The 20603-nt window shown below is 55.0% G+C and overlaps 2 protein-coding genes across 3 annotated transcripts; one reads left to right on the top strand and one right to left on the bottom strand.

Annotated features, from left to right (window-relative positions):
• Positions 1-1060: 1060 nt before the first annotated feature.
• LOC132082983 (solute carrier family 2, facilitated glucose transporter member 5-like) lies at positions 1061-10231 on the top strand. Of its 2 annotated transcripts, none has more exons than XM_059487464.1 (12): positions 1061-1111; positions 2618-2713; positions 3352-3512; positions 3987-4111; positions 6511-6663; positions 6742-6867; positions 7347-7534; positions 7905-8015; positions 8276-8377; positions 8540-8615; positions 8940-9026; positions 9634-10231. In XM_059487464.1, the coding sequence occupies exons 1-12, from the start codon at positions 1061-1063 to the stop codon at positions 9726-9728; spliced, it is 1371 nt and encodes a 456-aa protein (XP_059343447.1). In that variant the 3' UTR covers positions 9729-10231. The 2 variants fall into 2 exon arrangements, with proteins under 2 accessions (XP_059343447.1, XP_059343446.1); XM_059487463.1 differs by having other exon boundaries at positions 8899-9026.
• Positions 10232-10964: 733 nt separating this feature from the next.
• CA6 (carbonic anhydrase 6) lies at positions 10965-19398 on the bottom strand. Its single transcript, XM_059487708.1, has 8 exons — positions 19255-19398; positions 16346-16494; positions 15097-15192; positions 14574-14640; positions 13970-14127; positions 12529-12652; positions 12087-12185; positions 10965-11578 (listed from the first exon to the last, which is right to left on the bottom strand). Exons 1-8 carry the CDS (start codon positions 19274-19276, stop codon positions 10965-10967), a joined length of 1329 nt encoding a protein of 442 aa, XP_059343691.1. The 5' UTR covers positions 19277-19398.
• Positions 19399-20603: the final 1205 nt, after the last annotated feature.

The following is a 20603-nucleotide window of genomic DNA, read 5'->3' as shown; positions in this document are numbered from 1 at the left end:
TGCCTTTTTAACCACCTTCTCAAAACCCTCTGATTTTATGAATCCCAGCAATCCCCATCAGGACACCTGGGAACAGCAACTTCAGGCTCTGAAAAGAAAGGCAAGGAAAGAGAAAAGCAGCGGGGCTGGATTTTGCTGAATTGCTGCTCCGTGGGAGCAGCAGGCGCTGCCCTGTCCCTGCTCGGGCCGTGCTGCAGCCAGCCAGGGGCTGTGCAGGGCACGTGGAGCACGGCAGGAGCTGCTCAAGAGGCGCCTTTTCCTGCCTGCCCAACAAAAACAGGCAGAGCAGCAAGGCAGCAGGTTCTGTTCTGGTTCGTCCTGCTGCTGGGAACGCCTGTGAGCGTTTCCCTGATAAACTCTGGATTGTAGTGGATGATTAACCGGGCTCCAAAGCCGTCCCGTAACAGAGGAGAGGCAGCAGCACGTGCTGCACCCTGCCTGGAGAGGGGAAGGAGCTGCTTTGGAGGAGACAGCCAAGGAGCAGCTCTGGAGGATGAGCCCTGGGGGCTGCAGCGCTGCCTGAGCCAGCTGGGCTGCAAGGTAGGACAGGAGCGGCATTTGGGGCAGATTTGTGCAGCTCGTGTGCACGGGCTCGACGGGGTTCAGCTGCAGCTCCCTGGTGCCACAACTGCTGGGCACCAACTCTGGCTGTGCCACCCCAGGAGCCGCAGCTCCATGGGCTCTGCTTGTCTGTATGTCCAAGCAGATACGGGGGAAATTGGCTCATTGTACCAGCTTTGGGGAAGGTCTGCCCCTTCTCCCTGCAGAGATGAGCCTGTGCCCCCCTCACTGGCCAGCACCTCTGTCTGAGACAGCATCTGGTGGAAGAACATCTGTCACTGGCACCAGAGCTGGGTGACAATGAAACTGCAGCCATGGGAGAGTCAGGCAGGGGAAGGGGATGATCAGTCACAGCCTTACCCTGGCTGACAGAGCCTGGCAGGGTCTGGAGGTGTTTGGGAGAGTCACGGGAGGGGTTTCTCTGTGCAGGGCAGTCCCCTGCCCCCGTGGCTGCTGGAGGAAGCCCTGCTCAGCATCTGTGATCCGCGCCCCCAGCAGCATGGAAGGAGGGAAGCGGGACAGCTCCGAGGGCACCCAGGGTGCCAGGGGGGTGAGTGTGGTGCCTGCCTGCCCCCAGGGACACGGGGACACCTGGGCACACCTGTGACGAGAGGAAAGACCCTGATTTTGGGCTGAGATGTTTCTGTTCTTGAGCCCGGTTTGTGTCTGTCTGCAGTGCTGCACTGAGTGATTGATTGCAGCTCTGCCACCCCATAACTTCTGTGGGACTTTTCCTTCTGTGGAATTTTCCTTCTGTGTCACCTTCTCCTTCTGTGGGACTTTCCCCTTCTGTGTGTGAGTTTTCTTCCCTATTTTCCAGTCGGTTTTTGCTGCAGATGCTCCTGGACGGGGCTGCCTTTCCCGAAGAGGAGCCTTGCCCAAAGCGCCGCTGGGGAACGCCAGAGGTTTCCTTGGGAGTGCTGGATGTCAATGATTTACACCAGCGGCTCTTGTGAGCTCCTGGGAGCTGGTTAATGGGAGCAAGGAGCTGCTTTTCTTCACCCATGAGGGAATGTCAGCAGCCTCCTCCCAGAAAAAGGACCTGGAAGCCTGAGCCTCCTTCCAAACCTGAATTTGGATCTCCTGTGACACCTTAAACCCTGCAGGTCCCTGGAGCTGGGCTGCCAGGGATGCTGAGGGACAGAAAGGAGCACCAGCAGCTATTTGGACAAATGTTCAATTAGGGAAGGGACAGAGAACTCGTGTGGGACCCGAGCTGAGAGCTGGGACAGAAATCCTGGCAGCCATCAAGGCCATTAGGGCTGGAGAGGGTGGCAGCAAAGGAGATTAAAATGAAAAATGGCTTTATTGATGTAGCAGCAGCGAGATGCATTAGTGAGCTGTAAAACCCAGCCAAAGAAAACCCCAACAACCCAGCTCTGTCAGCACGGCCCGGGGCTGAGCTGCCGCTGAACTGCTGGGAAAAGGGAATTGTTCTGGTGGTTCGTGAGCCTGGGGAATGTGTGCCCACGTCGGTGATCCTGCTCAGATGGCAATGCCCTCCCCTGTCCCAGGGCAAGGTGCAGCTCCTGTGCCCTCTGCCAAGCCTGGGGGTTGCCTGGATAAATTCTAATTGGCTTCGGTGGCAATCAGTCGGGTCCATAAACAGCTCCATCCCAAAACGCAGAGGAAGAGAAAACCAACAGGAAAGGGATTTGGCCACTTAATGCAAAAATCACTTCTTTTTAAGGCTTTCCTGTGCCAATATCCTGCGTTATCGCACTGCCCAATTTGCACATTGGAAAAGGATAATTGCACACAACCTTTTTCCCTGCAGGGTGGTGTTTTAAGAATGGTAACTTGGAAAAAAATTAATCATCCAAATGATTCATCAATAGCAGCAAAGCAGAGTGAGTTACTCTAATGGCTGTGGGCATATCAAGCAGAACAAAGTGAGCTGTAATGGAAACAACCCATTGGGCTTTAAATGCAGCAAAATGAAGGGAAAACACAGAAAGCAAGACTTGGTGTATTTCATTGTTTTTACTGGATGTTGTTAATGCCTAAGAGCCACTTCCAAGGGGGTGCTGATGGTTTTTCTCTCCCTCTGCAGAAGATGACGCTGCCCCTGGCCCTGGCGGCTCTGATTTCTGCCTTTGGCTCTTCCTTCCAGTACGGCTACAACGTGTCTGTGATCAACTCCCCTGCCCCGGTGAGTGGTGAGGGCCGGGGTTATGCAAATTCAATTCATTGAATTATTTGAAAAATAATTATGAAAAATTATTTGTGGGGGGCTCGTGCTCTCTCTGTGCGCCTGGGACACAGCTCTGGGAACCAGGCACATCCTACAGGGCAGGACAGCCTGCAGGAACACAGGCTTTTCATCTTCCTCCTCCATCCTCCTCCTCCTCCCCAGGCTTCTCCATCCTCATCCTCCTCCTTCATCCCAGGCTCCTCCATCCTCCTCTTCCTTCATCCCAGGCTTCTCCCTCCTCCTCTTCCTTCATCCCAGGCTTCTCCCTCCTCCTCTTCCTTCCTCCCAGGCTTCTCCATCCTTCTCCTCCTTCATCCCAGGCTCCTCCATCCTCCTCCCCAGGCTCCTCCATCCTCCTTCATCCCAGGCTTTCCATCTTCCTCCTCCCCAGGCTCCTCCATCCTCCTCCTCCTCCCCAGGCTCCTCCATCCCTCCCTTGCACTCATTCCCAGCTCAGCCATCCCATTTTTCCTCAGGACAGTTGTTTTATGGCAGGGTTTTATGGCAGAGCTTTATGGCCCTGAGCTGCTGTTATCTAACCCTCCCAGCACAGGGATTGTCCCTCTGTGCCAAACCTGCTCTGTGCTTCCTTCCAGTACATGCAGGACTTCTACAACAGCACCCACCTGGAGAGGACAGGGCTGCCCATGGACAGGGGCTTCCAGACCCTGCTCTGGTCACTCACAGTGTCCATGTTCCCCCTGGGTGGCCTCTTTGGGTCACTCCTGGTGTGGCCCATGGTCAACAGCTGTGGCAGGTGGGTGAGAGGCCCTGCCCTCCTTCGGGAGAGACAACGTTGAGCTGGTGGGGACCCCACCTTGCCCAGCCCTTGAGCTGCCTGAAATTCCCTCTCACACCTTGGGGCAGATGGAGAGCAGCTGTTGTGTCCCATTGGGAAGGGATTTATGGGGTTCTGGTATGGGTTGGGCTCAGCCCCAAGGGTTATCTCCCATTGGGAAGGGATTTATGGGGTTCTGGTGTGGGCAGGGCATGGAGCCAGTGGGGAAATAAAGTCCTGGGGTCAGATCAGGCCCAGCTTCTGCTGCTCAGGCTTCCTGAGAAACTCCACTTTGTTCTGGAGGCCTTCATTGCCTGCAGGAAAAACGTGGCCATTGCCATTTCCTCCTTGAGCAGTGTTTGGCACGATGATTAATTGATTTTTGGACAGAGGGGATCTCTCTGCAACTCAGCGATGCCCAGCTGAATCCTCTCTCCTGCTGCTCCCTTGCAGAAAGGGCACTTTGCTGATAAATAACCTCTTCTCCATCGCTGCTGCAATCCTCATGGGGACCTCAGAACTGGCAAAAAGCTTTGAAGTGATCATCCTTTCCCGTGTCCTCGTGGGAATATTTGCTGGTAAGTGGGCGGTAAAGGGGGAGCAGTAAATATTTCCTTGGCTGTGGAAAGGTGTTTTATTCCCCCAGCAGATGCTCTCACAGGTATCTCACTTCGGGATCTGCATGACAAGGCTGCACTTCAGCCTGGTGCAGAAGGACTGAAGATCTTTGGGAGATAATGGGGCTGGAATCTGAGCTGCAGGGAGGAGATGTGTGTCTGTAAATGCAGCAATAAACATCTGCTGGGCACTGCAGCTCCAAACCCGCTGAGGATAATCTGTTTGCCCAGACATCTTGAAGCAGATAGTCTGCTCCTTTCCTTTTTAACAGAACCAGAATAATCCATCAAAAGCACTGCCAGATCCAATAATCCAGTCCTGGAACTGGCTGTTCTTCCTGCAGCAGAAAAGAAATGTTAAAAGGGAGAGCAAAGGGCTCAGAGCCCCTGGGTTTCCTGCAGAGGGAGGGAATCGAGGATATCTGCGTGTTCCTGCTGGATTGGCAGTGCTGGAGCTGCAGGAGCAGAACAGAACCGTGCTGGGTGCCCTGAGCTCAGCCAGGCCTGTAAGGGTCCTAAGAGCATTCAGGCTCAATTAATTGGCTTTGGGCTGGTGAGACTGGCACACTCCATGGCTTGTTAATGAGCTGGGCTGGCTTGTAAGAACAATTTCCTGCCTTAGCTGGCCAATTGTAATTGCTGCATGCACAGATCAATTGCTTTCCTGAGCCAGTTTCTTGTTTTCCTTTTTTTTTTTTTTAATCCAAAGGTTTTACCCTGACTTTTGACTCCCTCAAACCTGGCAGCTGCCCTCAGCACGGAGCTTGGGACAAATGCTAAGGGTCCTGTTGAATGTGATCCCTCTCTGCAGTTATTTACAACCCACAAATCCAGCCTGGCTGCCCTGGCTCGTCCCACCCTGGCTGGCCTGGCCTGAACTGGGGCTGGGGAGGACCCAGGGCTGGCACCCCCTGGCACTGGTGGCTCTGGTTTCTGTGCCTTTTAGGTGTGACAGTGGTCACAGGGTGAGGGGAGAGACGAGAATGTTGACTCTATGCTTTAGAAGGTTTGATTTATTGTTTTATGATATATATATATATATTACATTATAACTATAGTAAAAAGAATAGAAGGGAAAAGTTCATCTCAGAAGGCTGGCTAAGAATGGAGTGGAATGGAATGGAATGGAATGGAATTAGAATAGAATAGAATAGAATAGAATAGAATAGAATAGAATAGAATAGAATAGAATAGAATAGAATAATAACAAAAGCAGCTGGCTCAGACAGAGAGAGCCAGCTCTGCCGTGACTGGTCACTAAATTTAAGCATTTACACAAGACCAATCACAGATTTACCTGTTGCATTCCACAGCAGCAGATAACCATTGTTTACATTTTGTTCTTGGAGCTTCTCAGCTTCTCAAGAAGAAAAAATCCTAAGGAAGGATATTCATAAAAAGATGTCTGCGACATTTAGGCCTTTGAGCTTTCAAATATCAGCCCGATCACCTTTGGCTCCTGCAGCCCAGGGGCTCTAGAAAGGTCAGACGAGAGCTGCCTGTGGTCATTTGATCCCAGGAGTTTGGGAGCTGCAGGATTGGCAGCACAGGGGCTGGCTGGGGTCACTGTGGGCAGCCCTGAGAGCTCCTAAAATAACCCGTGTCCCTGGTGCCCTTATTAGAGCACGAACAGCCACTGCAGCAGGCCACCCGCACGGCGTCACGGGCCAGCCAAGCCCTCAGCACGGCCTGACCCAGCAGGGAAGTTCTAAATCCGACACGGAGCCATTTCCTTCCCCTTTCACAGCAGCGTGTCTGGGTACTGACTTCTCTTCTGGCTTTAGAGGAAGCAAAAGGTTCCTCTCTTGTATTTGCAGTTAGTTTCCAAACCTGGAGCGGCACAGCTTTTCTTTGTGTGCCTTGTGCCGCTCCTGGCAGAGCCTGCTGGGGAAAGCTGCATTCAGGGGGATGAACACTGAACACTCAAACCAAGAAACCCCCAAATATCTGCTGGCTCTGCAGGCAAGGCAGGCTCCTGCTCGCCCTGCCACACTCCACAAGTGCTTTGCTGCCCAGAGCTGATCACCCAGGCACTGAAAGCAGAAGGGTTTGGCTGTGAAGCTTGCACCTTGTGGTTCTTCAGGGATCTCTTTTGTGGCCCATGGGCAATCAGCAGCTGGCTGAAGGCTGAGCTGCATGTCTGACACTGCTCCCAATTTGTCTAGGTAGTGGCAAAGAAGCCAAGAAAATAGGAAAGAAACAAAAAGAGAGCAAAAGAGTCAGCTTCAGTGTGCAAGGTCGTTCTAGAAGTAGTCTGCTGGGAAAGGAACCCCCAGTTGAATTTCCAATGTGTTCATGCACTTGATTCAGTAACTGGTCAAAGTAAAAACCAATCCTTTTGTACAACTCTTAACTTCTAGGTCTGGCTTCCAACGTGGTTCCCATGTTCCTCGGAGAAATGTCCCCCAAGAACCTGAGAGGAGCTGTGGGGGTGGTGCCACAGCTCTTCATCACCATTGGCATCCTTGCAGCTCAGATCCTCGGGCTGCAGGGCATCCTTGGCAATGCCAGAGGTAAAGCTGTGGCCCGGGGCCTCTCCAGGCTGCCCGGGGTGAGGATTTCCCTCCCTGATTGCTGTGACCTTGCTGCAGGGTGGCCCGTGCTGCTGGGGCTCACTGGCATCCCGTCCCTGCTCCAGCTCCTGGCACTGCCCTTCTTCCCCGAGAGCCCCAGGTACCTGCTCATCCAGAGGGGCTCCGAGGAGCAGGCACGGACAGGTACAGCCCCACGCTGTGCCCTGCTGCCATGCCAGGGGGCTGCCAGGGCATGGGGCTGGCGGTGGGATGGGGATGGATCTGGCTGTGGGACAGGCTGGCAGCACCACGAGGGTGGAAAAGGGAGCTGGGAGGGGATGGGGCTGATCTGGCTGTGGGACAGGCTGGCAGCACCACAAGGATGGAAAAGGGAGCTGGGAGGGGATGGATCTGGCTGTGGGACAGGCTGGCAGCACCACGAGGGTGGAAAAGGGAGCTGGGAGGGGATGGGGATGGATCTGGCTGTGGGACAGGCTGGCAGCACCACGAGGGTGGGAAGTTCTCCACTGATGGGGGTGGAATTCTCAGGACACCACTCCTTTCCCTGGGCGTGGGGACGCCCAGGTGCCCAGCACGCTGCCCAGGTGCCCACCCTGCTGCGTCCTGCTCTGAAGCAGCACAGCTCTGCCATCCTGGGGCTGTCCTTGTGCTCTCCCCACCAGCTCTGCAGAGGCTGAGGGGCTGGCAGGACGTGGATGAGGAGATTCAGGAGATGTACCAGGAGGATCGCTCCGAGAAGGAGGAGGGGCAGTTCTCTGTGCTCAGCCTGTTCACCTCCAGGGGCCTCAGGTGGCAGCTCATCTCCATCATCGTCATGATGGCAGGGCAGCAGCTCTCGGGGGTCAACGGGGTGAGTGGGGGGGCACAAACAGGGCCGGAACTTCAGAGGGGTCCTGGGGGCACTGCTGGCACAGGGCAGTCCTGGGGGCACTGCTGGCACAGGGCAGACCCCTGGGAGAGCCCCTTCACCCAGGACATGCCCAGTGTCACACAGGGCTGGGTCAGGCCTGGCCAGCTCCAAACACAGGACAAGGTGCAGGCTCAGTGCCCTGTTAATGGTCACTGGAGTGTTTCTGGAGCAAAGTGCCCACATCCCAGCCAGTGTCTGCAGAGATGGACAGATTCCATCCTGGGGCTCCAGTGCACCAGTGCCAGCATTTAAAGCAGTCCCCACGCCCTGCCTCAGGCCACGCAGTAACTGTGCTGTGGTTCTGCTGCAGGTTTTCTACTATGCAGACAGGATCTTCGAGTCAGCGGGGGTGCACAGCAGCAGCATCCAGTATGTCACCGTGTCAATAGGTGCCATCAACGTGGTCATGACGCTGCTGGCTGTAAGTTTGTGCTGGGGCTCTCTGAGCTCTCCCCTGCCCCTGTTTAAATTAGGTTGTGCTCGTGGAATCCTGCAGTCGCAGAATGTTTGGGTTGGAAGGGACCTTAGAGGTCATCTCATCCCAAAAGCCTTCCACTGGAGCGTTATTTGCGCACTTTGGGAGGTGTTTTCCATGACAGATGCCCTGTGGCGTCCCTTGGACAAAAGCATCTGCAGCAATTGCTGAGCCCCTGGTGTCTGCCCCTCTCCTGTCTCTCCCAGGTTTTCATTGTGGAGTCCCTGGGGAGGAGGATCCTTCTCCTGGCTGGCTTCGTGCTGTGCTCTGCCTCCTGTGCAGTCCTAACCCTGGCCCTCAACCTCCAGGTGTGTATGATGGCTCAGCTGGTCCCCCCCATGGTTTCTGTGCCTGATCCTGGCACTGAAGGGTGACCCTGCCCCGGAACTCACCCAGACCTCACCGTGAGCAGCTCCCTGAGTGTGCAGGGCACGTTCAGACACCCCTCAGCTGTGCTTCCATCCTCACAGAGCTCTGTGTCCTGGATGTCCTACCTCAGCATAGTCTGTGTCATTGCCTACATCATTGGACACGCCGTCGGACCCAGTGAGTGCCCACAGCCTCCCCAGGAGCTGGGTAAAGCCAGGTGCTGCCTTCAAGGTCCAGCCAAAACCTCTGTGGGGCTCATCCAGGGGGGGCTCAATTTCGCCCCTGTGTGGCCATGCCCCGTGCAAGCCATTTAATTGCCCCGTTTTTTCCTTTAAATTGAATCCTTGTTTGATTTGCTGATACCTGAAACCACTGCCTGCCACTGAGATGAGCGGTGTAATGAGGAGCTCAGGGTGAGGGGACTCCCTGAGGGGTGGCCTCAGCTGCAGCTGCCCTGCAGGTCCCATTCCTGCCGTGATGATCACCGAGATGTTCCTGCAGTCGTCCCGGCCCGCGGCGTTCATGGTGGGCGGCTCTGTGCACTGGCTGAGCAACTTCACCGTGGGGCTGCTCTTCCTCTACATGGAGGTGAGAAGGACAGCACTCGGGCGTCTTCACCCCCGTGCCCTTGCAGAGAGGCTTTGGGGAGTGTGGATGCATTTGCTGGTTCCCAAATGCCCTGGGTGGGATGTGTCGTGGGCAGGAGACTGATGCTGCTCAGCATTGTCTCATCACACCTGCCTGTTGCACAGGCTTTAAAAGAAAGCAGTTTGATTGCCAGGTCTCATCCTGAGCTCAGGAGCTTGGAAAAGATGGCAAATTCCCCATCTTCCCCTGCAGGATGTGCCTTGAAGGGACAGTTTTAGGTTCTGAAATCTGGATGTCCAGTTAAACTGCCCCCAGCAGCAGGGACCACAAACTGCTGCAGGCCCTGACCTCACCCTGGGCAGAGGCAGCTGCTGAGTTTTGTGTGAGTTACAGAGCAGACCCTCAGCCTCCTTTCCCAGTGAGTTTCCAATGAACCCCTGGTGTTGGTTGGAGAATACAGAATCTAAAAGCTCCCCAGCTTTGAGTCGTTCAGGCTAAACCACGAGCACCTCACCGTGGCAGCATTTCCACAGGCAGGGCAGGCCCAGAGCAGGCATTCCCAGCTGGAATGTGCCCTGAGCCCTGCTCTCTCCTGTCCCTGCCCTAGGCTGGCCTGGGGCCCTACAGCTTCCTCATCTTCTGTGCCGTCTGCGTGGCCACCCTGCTCTACATCTTCTTCATCGTTCCCGAGACCAAGAATAAAACCTTCATGGAGATCAACAGGATCATGGCCAAGAGGAACAAAGTGGAGGTGCAGGAAAGCCAAGAGCCTAAAGATTCCTACCCCCTGAGCAGGCAGGAAGAGAAGAAATCACTCTCCAGCACTGAGATGTGAGCCAGCTGTGTTTGGCCTGACAGGATCTGTTCAGCAGGAAAACAAATCCAGGGATTCCTCCTTTGATGCTGATCTGACAATCACAGAACTGTTAAGGCTGGAAAAGACATTTAACATCAAATCCAAAGCTAATGCTGCCAAATCCTCCTCTTGTTCCAAGGAACAGGAAATGTCCTCAGCCAGCTCAGTCTGTGACCAAGGAGCTGATGAGTGTCCCTGGTGTCCTGGTGGCACATCCAGAGGACATACGGCAGCCCTTGGGCTGGCTGTGGGGCAGTTGTGTGCAAGGAGTGCCCTAAACTCCTCTGAGAACTGTCACTTGTGTGTTTGAGGGTCCAGCAAGGGAAATTAAATTCCATTTGGTATGTCAGTGTGTGCCCTCTGTTCTGACAAAAGCAGAACTGTTGAGCAGCTTGGCATGGATCTTGTGTAGTAGATGGAGAATCCCTCACTGATTTACTTTAACCTTAGCAAATCAGTTTATATATACAACAATCAGTTTATCTACACAATACACCTGTGCTCAAGTTTGTGATATATGAGTGTTGGAAAAGGAGCTGTTTCCATGCTCTGTCTCTGCATCCACTACAGAAAAGAAGCAAAGTTGTGCCACGGGCCAGGGCACAGGGAGTGCACAGGACCTGTCCTGGGAGCTGCCCTGCCACAGCTCCACATCTGCTCCTGTGGGACACGACTGCAAGGGAAGGGAGGTGAGTTGGCGCTGACAAACAGGAGAGACAAGCAGGGAGGATGGAGAGAAACTGAGACTGGGAAATGAATGGGAGAGAAATTTTATTTGAGAAAGCGGCTCCTTTGAGCAGAGAGCAGCTCTTTGGCATGAAAAAAAAATCTGTGTATGGGGATCTAAATCAACCCCCTGGAGAGAGGTAACAACCCAGGGTGCTGGACTGTGCCAGATTCTGCAGTTCATTGCTTTTATCTCACGGATGGAGGTTTTGGTCTCTTGGAAAAACACCCTGGAGCACCAGGAGGTGCATAGCGAGCCTACAAAGCAGGAGGAGCAACAAGCAAACCAGCTCAGTTTTTGTGACTTTCCCAGGCCACAGCTGGGGCCGTCTGGATGCCCTGAGGCAGGGCTGTGCTCACTGGCAGCTGGAGTCAGGCTGCAGAAGGACCCCCCCGAGCAGGGCCATGGGGGTCTGTCCCCAGGCTATGACATCCCCCGTGGGCTGCCCTGCCTTGCAGAGCGCCAGCGCCCGAACCTCGGCGGCGCTGAGCACCCTGCTCCACAGGCTCACCCGGCTCAGCCAGCCTGCCAAGCCGTTGGAGAACGTGCCCAGCAGAGGGTCCCTGGCCTTGCCCAGCAGCAGCGAGCCCCCGGCCCGGGTCACGTAGCCCTTCTGGATGCTCCTGGCTTTGCCAGCTGCCCCGTTGAGCCAGAGCGTGGCCGTTCCCTCTGGGGCTGCCCAGGTGACGCAGTGGTGCAGCCAGCCCTGCGCCCCGTGCTGCAGGGGGAAGCTGAGGAAGTGCCCTCCCAGCCAGAGCCCCAGCTCTGAGCCCACGGTCACCTCCAGCTCGTGCTCGCTCTCCCCAGTGGAGTAGGACAGGACGGTCTGGCTGCCCTGGGGCTGGGCTCTGCTCCAGAAGCACAGCGTGAGGGCTTGCAGGGACACGGCACGGAGGGGATGCACCTCCACAAAGCTCTCAACGTTTTCCACGGGGAAGTAGAAAGCTGGAAAGGTGCTGGATTTGGTATCTGGAATAACCCAAAACCAGCAGTTACATTTCCTGTAAACCAGCCAGATTCTGGAGGCCGGCACCCACAGAGCTGGTAGGGCCGTGCAGTCTGAGCTCCCAGCTATGCTGTGTGTTGTGCCAGCAGGGAAGGGCTTTGGAATGATAAAAAGCTGAGCTGAGCTCCTCCACAGAAACATTTGGGCAAAAAATGGCTTTCCCTCTTTCCTCCCTTTTCTCATGCTGTATAAAATAGAGGTGAGGGTTATTTACCCTGGGGGAACTGAGCTGAGCATTTTTACTGTTTGTAAAAATGTGCTCCCATGTGGCAGGAGAGAGCTGCAGCTGCTGTGGGAGTAGCTGGCTTAGGGCTGGCCTTGATGATGGTGAAGGATTTCCATCAGCAGGCCCAGATATGGCACAGAATTCTACCTGTGTGTGCCAGTGCCAAAGCTGTCACTGGTTTGGGCCACCAAGCTCAGCAGGGCTCTCCACCCTCACAAGGTGAGGGGACTCAACCTGTGTCTTACCTGTGTGGCTCAGTCCATTCAGCAACTCTCTCTTCATGTCCTGGAGCTGCATCTGGATTTGGTCCAGCCTGAGGGTGAATTCCTCCGGATCACACTGTGCTGGAGCAATCAGAGAGCTGCACTTACAGAGGGCTGGCACCTGCACAAGCTGCATTTTCCAACCGGAGCAGAAGCTGCTTCAAACTGCAGCTCCTCTCCTCAGTGTGGCTGCCCAGCCAGAGCTGTTCCTGCAGCTCCATGCGCCAGACACAGCTGAGCTGAGGCTCCCGACGCGGTGCCAGGTGGCACCAGCTGCCCCGGAGGTGTGACAGCCCCAGGGCAGGGGAGGCACGGGGACAGCTCCGCCCGAGCAGGGACACTGCCCTCCCAGGCAGGGACTGCAGCCTGTCCGAGCACAGGGCCTGGCAGTGTCACACCCTCCCCCAGGGTCCCCTGGCCCTACCCTGGCCCCGCTGGGCACGGAAGGATGCCTCCACCACGCGGCCCCGCAGCGGCTGCGCGTGCCGGTAATCGTTGCGCAGGGTGCGGTTGTGCCAGTCCAGCAGCGTGTTCTCCAGCAGCTGCACCTGCCACGGGACAGGGACAGGGCACGGGGACATCACTCGGGGCATGGGGACAGCAGCTGTGCCCAGACCTGCAGTGTGGAATGGCACAGGGACATGGCAGAGGGCACAGGGACATCACACGGGGCATGGGGACAGCAGCTGTGCCCAGACCTGCAGTGCAGAATGGCACAGGGACATGGCAGAGGGCACAGGGACAGCAGCTGTGCCCAGACCTGCAGTGCAGAATGGCACAGGGACATGGCAGAGGGCACAGGGACATGGCAGAGGGCACAGGGACATAACACAGGGCATGGGGACAGCAGCTGTGCCCAGACCTGCAGTGCAGAACGGCACAGGGACATCACAAAGGGCACAGGGACATGGCAGAGGGCAGAGGGACATTACAGAGGGCACAGGGACATTACAGAGGGCATGGGGACAGCAGCTGTGCCCAGACCTGCAGTGCAGAATGGCACAGGGACATGGCAGAGGGCACAGGGACATGGCAGAGGGCACAGGGACATCACACGGGGCATGGGGACAGCAGCTGTGCCCAGACCTGCAGTGCACACCCTGCAGCTGGGGATTGCACTGAGGATCACACAGGAATCCTCAGGGTCTCTCGCTGAGCAGCAGCTGGGGAAGGAACAGGACTGAGGGCCCTTATCAGCCAATTCGTGATAAGAGCTGGGGGAGTTCTGGGCTCCTGCCTGAGGACAGCAGGGATGGAGATTCTGCTGCTATTCAGTGCTTTTCTCACAAGTGCCCTCCAGCCTTCCCCTGCCAAAAAGAGTATTTCTATTTCAAAGAGAGCACACTGTGATCTCCCACTACTGTGGTCTCGGTTTTATCTTTTTCTTCTCCTGGAAGAAAATGTTTCTGATGCTTCTTTATTATTTATTAACTTTAAAGCATTACTTTCAGTGTGAGTCTAGACACAGAAAAACCCTGAAATACCTTCTAAAATCGGCCAATTATTCTGTAATTATTTTAATGTTATGGTTTTTTTGGTGTTTTTTTTTTTTTTTTTGGCTTGGTTTTTTTTTCAGGGGGATTCTCTTGCAGTAGTTTTTGCCTTGTTAATCTCATGGGTCTCTTCCTTTTTTATAGTGCTCCAGGGTGGCTGAGCTTTGCTGAGCAGAGTTTTGTGATCAGTCACCAGAGCTTGGTGACAGCTGCACAGCCTGGCCCTGCTGCCAGGCAGAACAACAGGCACCTGGAACTCCAGGAATCCGCCCCAAATCTCTGTGGGAGAGGTGCCCCAAGAGCTCTGTGTTCCCTGGAGGGCAGAAAGGGAACACCCAGAGGGAGGAGGAGCTGGGGAGAGGCAGCGCTGACCTGAGTGTGGGACAGGACAATGGGCGAGTGGAAGATGGTCCAGATGACGCTCTCGGAGCACGGAGGGGTGGTCAGGGAGCCCTGGTACCTGTAGAAGTGGGAGAGGTTTTCTGGCAGCATGGCTTGGATGTCCAGGGAGCTGAGAGTTGTGGAGTGACCTCCAAAGGAAGCAGAGATGGTATCAGCAGTTAATGGGGCAGCGCTCTTGGAGCTGGGGCTGGCAAAGCCCTCTGGCCCATCAGAACTGTGGTGGAGCCGGGAGGAGATGGAGAGGCACGAGAGGCCCTTTCTGGGCCTGTGCTCTGTCAGACAGACGTGTCTGGGTCCTGGGGGTGCTGGGCAGTGCTCTCAGTGCTCTGCCGGTGCCTGGGGTGCTCCAGGAGGCATCAGGGGCTGTGCAGGCTGCAGGAAGCTGCTGTTTGGTGCTGCACACACCTCCAGGAGTGCATTCATTGCAGCCCTGAGCCCCCTCCCCACAGCTCTGGGGTGAAATTGTGCTGGGCTGAGGATGCTCTGCCAGCACAGCAGCAGGAAAAGGGCAGTTCCCAGTGTGCACACAGGCTGGGAGCTACCAGGGACAGAGGAAGGCACTGCCAGGTCTTACCTGCAAACCTGATCCTTGCCAGTTTGGAGATGAATTCGCTGTAGTAGGTGTTCTCAAAGTGCCCATCCTAAACACAGCACAGACACTTGATCAATGGTGTGACCTGCCTGTCCTTCTCACTGCTGAGCACTTGGGGGGAGACAAAGAGAACAAACACCACCACAGGTCCCCTGATGGGCTGGACAATGCTCAGGTTTGTACAGCTTGGGCAGAACAGTGAACAGGATTCTTTTTTACTACTTTAAAATTCAAGTGTTCCCACTGGCAAAGCAGAGCAAGGCTAGGAGGCACAGCAGGGAAATCCCACCTGATATTCTCATATATGGGAGATATATATATATATAAAATACTACTTAAGGGGCAGTTTTCTGGGGCTCCCAAGGGGTTTTGGCTGGTGCTGTGTGAAGCCCAGATGGCCCAGGGGAAGCAGCACAGCCCCTAAAGAGGGCCAGCTGTGCAAAGCTCGTGTCTCAGGGAGGTTTTGCCCAGGCAGTGCCCCTGCCCCAGGCTGGCTCACACCTACCGTGTACAGGAAGGCCAGCACAGCCAGCCCCTGGGGCTTGTCCTTGGCTTCCTCAAAGCTGGAGTAGTTGGCAGAGTCGTAGTGGACAATGTGCAACTGCCAGGAGAGAGAGGGGGTCATTCAGCAAGGAGTGATGAGTGGCTCCTGCAGGGTTAGAGGGACACACTGGCGGGACAGACACCCTGCCAGTTTGTGCTGTTTGTGCCTCAGAGCGGGCCAAAAGGTTTAACAGGTTTGTGGTGACTGTGGGGGAACACCTCTGAAGGACACGAGTGCTCTCACCATGGCTTTTCTTGGAGTTTTCTGTGCCAGCACTGTCAGACTCAGCCCTGGCATTGCCCTGCTTTCCCCTGGCCTCCCTACAGGCTGTGTGGGGTGCAGCCCCCTTTCCCATTGCCCTGCTTTCCCCCTTATCTCCCTGCAGGCTGTGTGGGGTGCAGCCCCCTTTCCCATTGCCCTGCTTTCCCCCTTATCTCCCTGCAGGCTGTGTGGGGTGCAGCCCCCTTTCCATTGCCCTGCTTTCCCTCTTATCTCCCTGCAGGCTCTATGGGGTGCAGCCCCCCTTTCCCATTGCCCTGCTTTCCCTTTCCCTCCCTGCAGGCTCTATGGGGTGCAGCCCCCCTTTCCCATTGCCCTGCTTTCCCCTTCCCTCCCTGCAGGCTGTGTGGGGTGCAGCCCCCTTTCCCATTGCCCTGCTTTCCCCTTCCCTCCCTGCAGGCTCTATGGGGTGCAGCCCCCCTTTCCCATTGCCCTGCTTTCCCCCTTATCTCCCTGCAGGCTCTATGGGGTGCAGCCCCCTTTCCATTGCCCTGCTTTCCCCCTTCCCTCCCTGCAGGCTGTGTGGGGTGCAGCCCCCTTTCCCATTGCCCTGCTTTCCCCCTTATCTCCCTGCAGGCTCTATGGGGTGCAGCCCCCCTTTCCCATTGCCCTGCTTTCCCCCTTCCCTCCCTGCAGGCTCTATGGGGTGCAGCCCCCTTTCCATTGCCCTGCTTTCCCTTTCCCTCCCTGCAGGCTCTATGGGGTGCAGCCCCCTTTCCCATTGCCCTGCTTTCCCCCTTCCCTCCCTGCAGGCTCTATGGGGTGCAGCCCCCCTTTCCCATTGCCCTGCTTTCCCCCTTATCTCCCTGCAGGCTGTGTGGGGTGCAGCCCCCCTTTCCCATTGCCCTGCTTTCCCCCTTATCTCCCTGCAGGCTCTCTGGGGTGCAGCCCCCCTTTCCCAGTGAGCCCCAGATCCCTGATCCCCACGAACCTCAGCGAAGTAGCGCATGCCGTCGATGGTGTGCTCCGAGCCGCTGCTCTCCAGGTCCAGCCCTCCCCAGTGCAGGTGCATCTGCACAGCTGTGTACACACCTGGCAGCCCTCGGGAGATGTTCATGGTGGGTGGCAAGTCGATCTGAACTGAAGGAGGACAGGGTTGGAGGCAGCAGGGGGGGCAGCCTTGCCCGTCCCTGTGGTGGCACCTCCTGGAAGGAGCGGGCACCGTCACCACCCCGGCGTGGGAGGGAAAACGGTGAAATTTAAAACTTTGTGTGCTTAAAACCTTTCCTGGGCTCAGGCTGGTGCAGGCACGAGCAGGACTGGGCATCCCCAGCTGTGCCTGCAGACCCCTTCTCCCCTGAGAGCTCTGGCATTGGCAGCGGGCACTAATGAAAGCTTCAATGCTCGGCTCACCCAGCTCAGCACATCTGGCACAGGTCTGTTAACCAATTCCTATCCAAGGCAGAAAAGGGGAATGGGAATCAACACAGCCAGTGGCCTCATCTGTTATCACAATTCCCAGTGAGGCCCAGCCCTTCTGGGAACGCCCTGCAGGTTTGAAAAGGCTGTGTCACTGCTGAAGGATTTGTGGAGACAAACCTCTTTTCTTCTCCTTGCCAAGGAGAAGTCACAAACCCTTTGTCTTCCTGCTAATTCCCTGCCAGAAATCATAGATTATGTTAATATATCTAGGAGTGGAAGTGGAGAATTGCCTCATCTAAATGAAAGCCCCCAGCATGTTACAAAAACTAGCAACTATCCTTGCAAAATGCAGCACAACATATTATTAATTAATCATAGTTTGGGTTTCTGAGGAGTTTCTTTTGTTTGCGAACTGTTTATAGACAGACAAGATGAAAGCATGTTTCCTTTTAATATCCCAAAGGCTCTAGAGTGGGAGGGATAACACAATCTACCTTTTTCATGAGTTCCCTGCTGACTGCCTGCCATAACGAGGGTTATTTACTTCAAGCACCTCACCAGGGTTTCTACTTCCTACAAAACACAGCCAGGGAATTGTGCTGTGAGTTTGTAACAAGCTCGAGGCTCCTCTAAGACATTCCAGGCAAATATTTGCTGCAAGCAAAAGGCAGGGAGCAGCCTGGCTTGCTTCTGCTTTTCCCCCACGTGGAGTGTGAGTGGGGAGTGTGAGTGCTCCATGGAGTGTGAGTGGGGAGTGTGAGTGGGGAGTGTGAGTGCTCCATGGAGTGTGAGTGGGGAGTGTGAGTGCTCCATGGAGTGTGAGTGCTCCATGGAGTGTGAATGGGGAGTGTGAGTGCTCCATGGAGTGTGAGTGGGGAGTGTGAGTGGGGAGTGTGAGTGCTCCATGGAGTGTGAGTGGGCAGTGTGAGTGCTCCATGCAGTGTGAGTGGGGAGTGTGAGTGGGGAGTGTGAGTGGGCAGTGTGAGTGCTCCATGGAGTGTGAGTGGGCAGTGTGAGTGCTCCATGGAGTGTGAGTGGGCAGTGTGAGTGCTCCATGGAGTGTGAGTGGGCAGTGTGAGTGCTCCTGCTCTGCCAGGCGGTGGAGAATCAGCTGGGCTGAGCAGGGAGAGTGCAGCTGAGCCTTCCCCAGCACTGCTGCTCTGCAGCTTGGCCCCTGGCCATGCCTGCCTGCAGGGACAGCAGCACAGCCACCCTGCCTGCCCAGCCCTGGCCATTTGGGGTTTGGCTCTGAGAGCCTGTAAGGAGAGTCCTGCTGTAAATCCCTCTGCTGTCCCTTTCAGATCTGCTGAGTGCTTTCCCTGAGAGATTCTGCTGCCCTGTCCCATCTCACTGAAGCCAGTAGAAAAGCCCAGCCTGACTCACAGGAGCTGTCAATAGCACAGCCGTTTGTCTTTGTGCTTTAGGAAACTGCCCCGCATCAGAAAAGCATTGTTGGGAAGTTAACAAAAGAACGGACAAATACACACATGTGGTCAAAAAAGCTAAACCTGCAAGAATTAATGTCTAGGCAGGCAGGGCAGTAGTGCTGACAGAGAGCTCCGGGCTGAACGCTGACTTGGTGCGGCCACACAAAAGGAGTTTCAGTTTTCGGGGGCACAATCACAGCAGTCTTCCCCTGCTGGCACTCCCCTGCCTGCCCTCACCCCGGGTTTCTCTCTCCTTGTTGCAGGCAGGAAGGAAGAGCTGCTGTGCAGGACTCAGGAGCTGACAGCTTTTTGCTGCCATCACCTTCCCAAAGCACTCATCCTCTCTCCCCTGCAGCCATCAGGAAATTCTCTCACTGCTCATCTGTAGTCCAAAGGCGTTATCCCAACAGCACCAGCTGATGAATTATTTAGGCAATGAATTACAGATTGCAGCAGGGGGATCTGGGATCTCCTAAATGATAAGCATTGCCCTGAAACTGGGTAGCCAAAGGCTGGGTTTTTAACGTGTGCTGTGCTTCAGTTTCCTTTCCTGAGCCCCAAAACACCAATCCCCTGGTGAGGGAGGGATCCTCCTCTGCCTTGTACTCAGGGTGACCTACATCCAACCAAACCTGGGATGCAAAGGTTCCATTCCTGTCACAGGATTCATGCACAGGCCAAAAGATGCATTTTTCTGAAAGCAGAGGAGTCAGTCTGAATGCAGTGTGCCCCAATACCACCCACTGCTGAACGCCTGTTGTCTTGCAGCACATTAAAGGAGAGGATCAATCTGGAATTCTCCAGCTGCATTTTATTCCCTTTTCATGTCCAACAGAGAAAATACCTTGCAGAAACCTAACTGCCTTTTATTTGCCTGACTTATTTATGTATTTCTGGAGAGCTTTCCTGCCTGACTGAGGAAAACAGCAAACCTAAGGGAGCAGAATGAGGTGAGATGGCAAAGCAAGGTGAGTTCAGAACAAGGGCATTGTCTGGGGATGCATTTCCAAGCTGAAACACAATATGTGTTCCTGCAGTGCCCCAGCCTTACCAGAGTGGCCATTGTTGGTCATCCTGAGCTGCCCCTGCAGGGGCTCATCGTAGCCACCGAGCTCCAGCTGCAGCGTGGGGTTGAACCTCACCTTCCTCCTCTGGATGTCAATGGGGGACTGCTGCTGGCCAGCGCAGTCTGGGAAGTGCTGTGCCCAGTGCTCCTCGTCCAGCTCTCCCTCTCCTGCAGGGAGCAAGGAGGGCGACAGGGATGTGCTGTCAGTCAGCAGCCAGAGCGCTCTCCTCATGTGCCAGCGGGAAATGCCAGTCTGATTATGGGAACGCCAGGAGCTGCAGCCATTACAGGCTGCTGTGCCTTCCCCAGAGTGGAAATGCACATTATTGTGTCTGCAGGACAGCTGTGCTGCAAAGTGAGAAACCTGCATTGCAGCAGAGGCTCGGTGATTGCTGGAGGCTGAGCCCCCACCAAAGGACGAGGGTGTTCTCATGGAAATGGGGATTTAAATGGGTCCCAGCTGCCAGAGGTGTGGAACTGGCTTCTTAACCAGTCGAGTGAATAGGATCAGGGCAATAGGCAGGAAGGCTCAGCTTGGGATCAGGAACTGACAGCAATTAGCTATTTTTAACTAGGGAGAGAGCAATTGCAATATTGCAACTCTTCAATATCCTTTGTTTTAATGCAGCCCGCTGAAGATCATAAAAGGATTACCACTTACTTCAGTGAGCTCTGCAAACAAACCCCTGACACAAATGAAATTTAGATAAAATTTCACCAAAAAAAAAGTATAAATACCAAAATAAGTACTTAGTGCTCTGTACTGCCTGGGATATGACAATAAAACAAGAAGCAGGCAGTATTTAAAGCTTTTCCTTGCAGGATCATCCAAAGGGCAGCTTTTCTTCTAACACATTCTAAACGTTTCCCCAATTGTTTGAACCTCGTTGTGCTGCCAACCCTGACAATGTGTCCTAACCACACAAAGGAGTAAAAGGAGGTGACGTTGAGGAGAATCACTTTCAAGACATGGAGGCATCGCTGAAGTGGAATAAATTGGCTGCTCTGTCATCTCTCACTAAGGGACAGCCGGGAAGGGAAGGGAAGGGAAGGGAAGGGAAGGGAAGGGAAGGGAAGGGAAGGGAAGGGAAGGGAAGGGAAGGGAAGGGAAGGGAGCCTGCAGCCCCAGAGCAGCCCCGTTTTTACCTTTGTATGTCCAGGACACCTCGTGGCAGTGGCTGAGGAGCACCAGGAGCAGGGGGAGCAGGAACGCTGCCATCAGCATGTCTGTGTTGTACCTGCAGCACAGCCGAGGGGGAGATTGGTTAAAAACCCCTCAGAAACCCCAAACTGTGGTTTTCTCCAGGCCTGGCCTTTCCAGCAGCCCTCCTGCC

This window comes from Ammospiza nelsoni, chromosome 22 (assembly GCF_027579445.1).
Source record: "Ammospiza nelsoni isolate bAmmNel1 chromosome 22, bAmmNel1.pri, whole genome shotgun sequence".
Lineage (NCBI taxonomy): Eukaryota > Metazoa > Chordata > Aves > Passeriformes > Passerellidae > Ammospiza > Ammospiza nelsoni.
Note: the sequence above shows the minus strand (reverse complement) of the source record. Positions and strands in the feature narration are given on the sequence as shown.

Excerpts from the sequence above, each read along its gene's own strand:
- LOC132082983 (XM_059487463.1), top strand. The coding sequence starts at position 1,061 with ATGGAAGGAGGGAAGCGGGACAGCTCCGAGGGCACCCAGGGTGCCAGG. Across the intron at positions 2,714-3,351 it reads TGATCAACTCCCCTGCCCCG|TACATGCAGGACTTCTACAA; the intron begins GTGAGTGGTGAG and ends GCTTCCTTCCAG. Across the intron at positions 8,616-8,898 it reads TGGACACGCCGTCGGACCCA|GTCCCATTCCTGCCGTGATG; the intron begins GTGAGTGCCCAC and ends GCTGCCCTGCAG.
- CA6 (XM_059487708.1), bottom strand. The coding sequence starts at position 19,276 with ATGACCAACAATGGCCACTCTG. Across the intron at positions 12,186-12,528 it reads CCGTGCCCAGCGGGGCCAGG|CACAGTGTGATCCGGAGGAA; the intron begins GTAGGGCCAGGG and ends TGATTGCTCCAG. Across the intron at positions 11,579-12,086 it reads GAATGGACTGAGCCACACAG|ATACCAAATCCAGCACCTTT; the intron begins GTAAGACACAGG and ends GGGTTATTCCAG.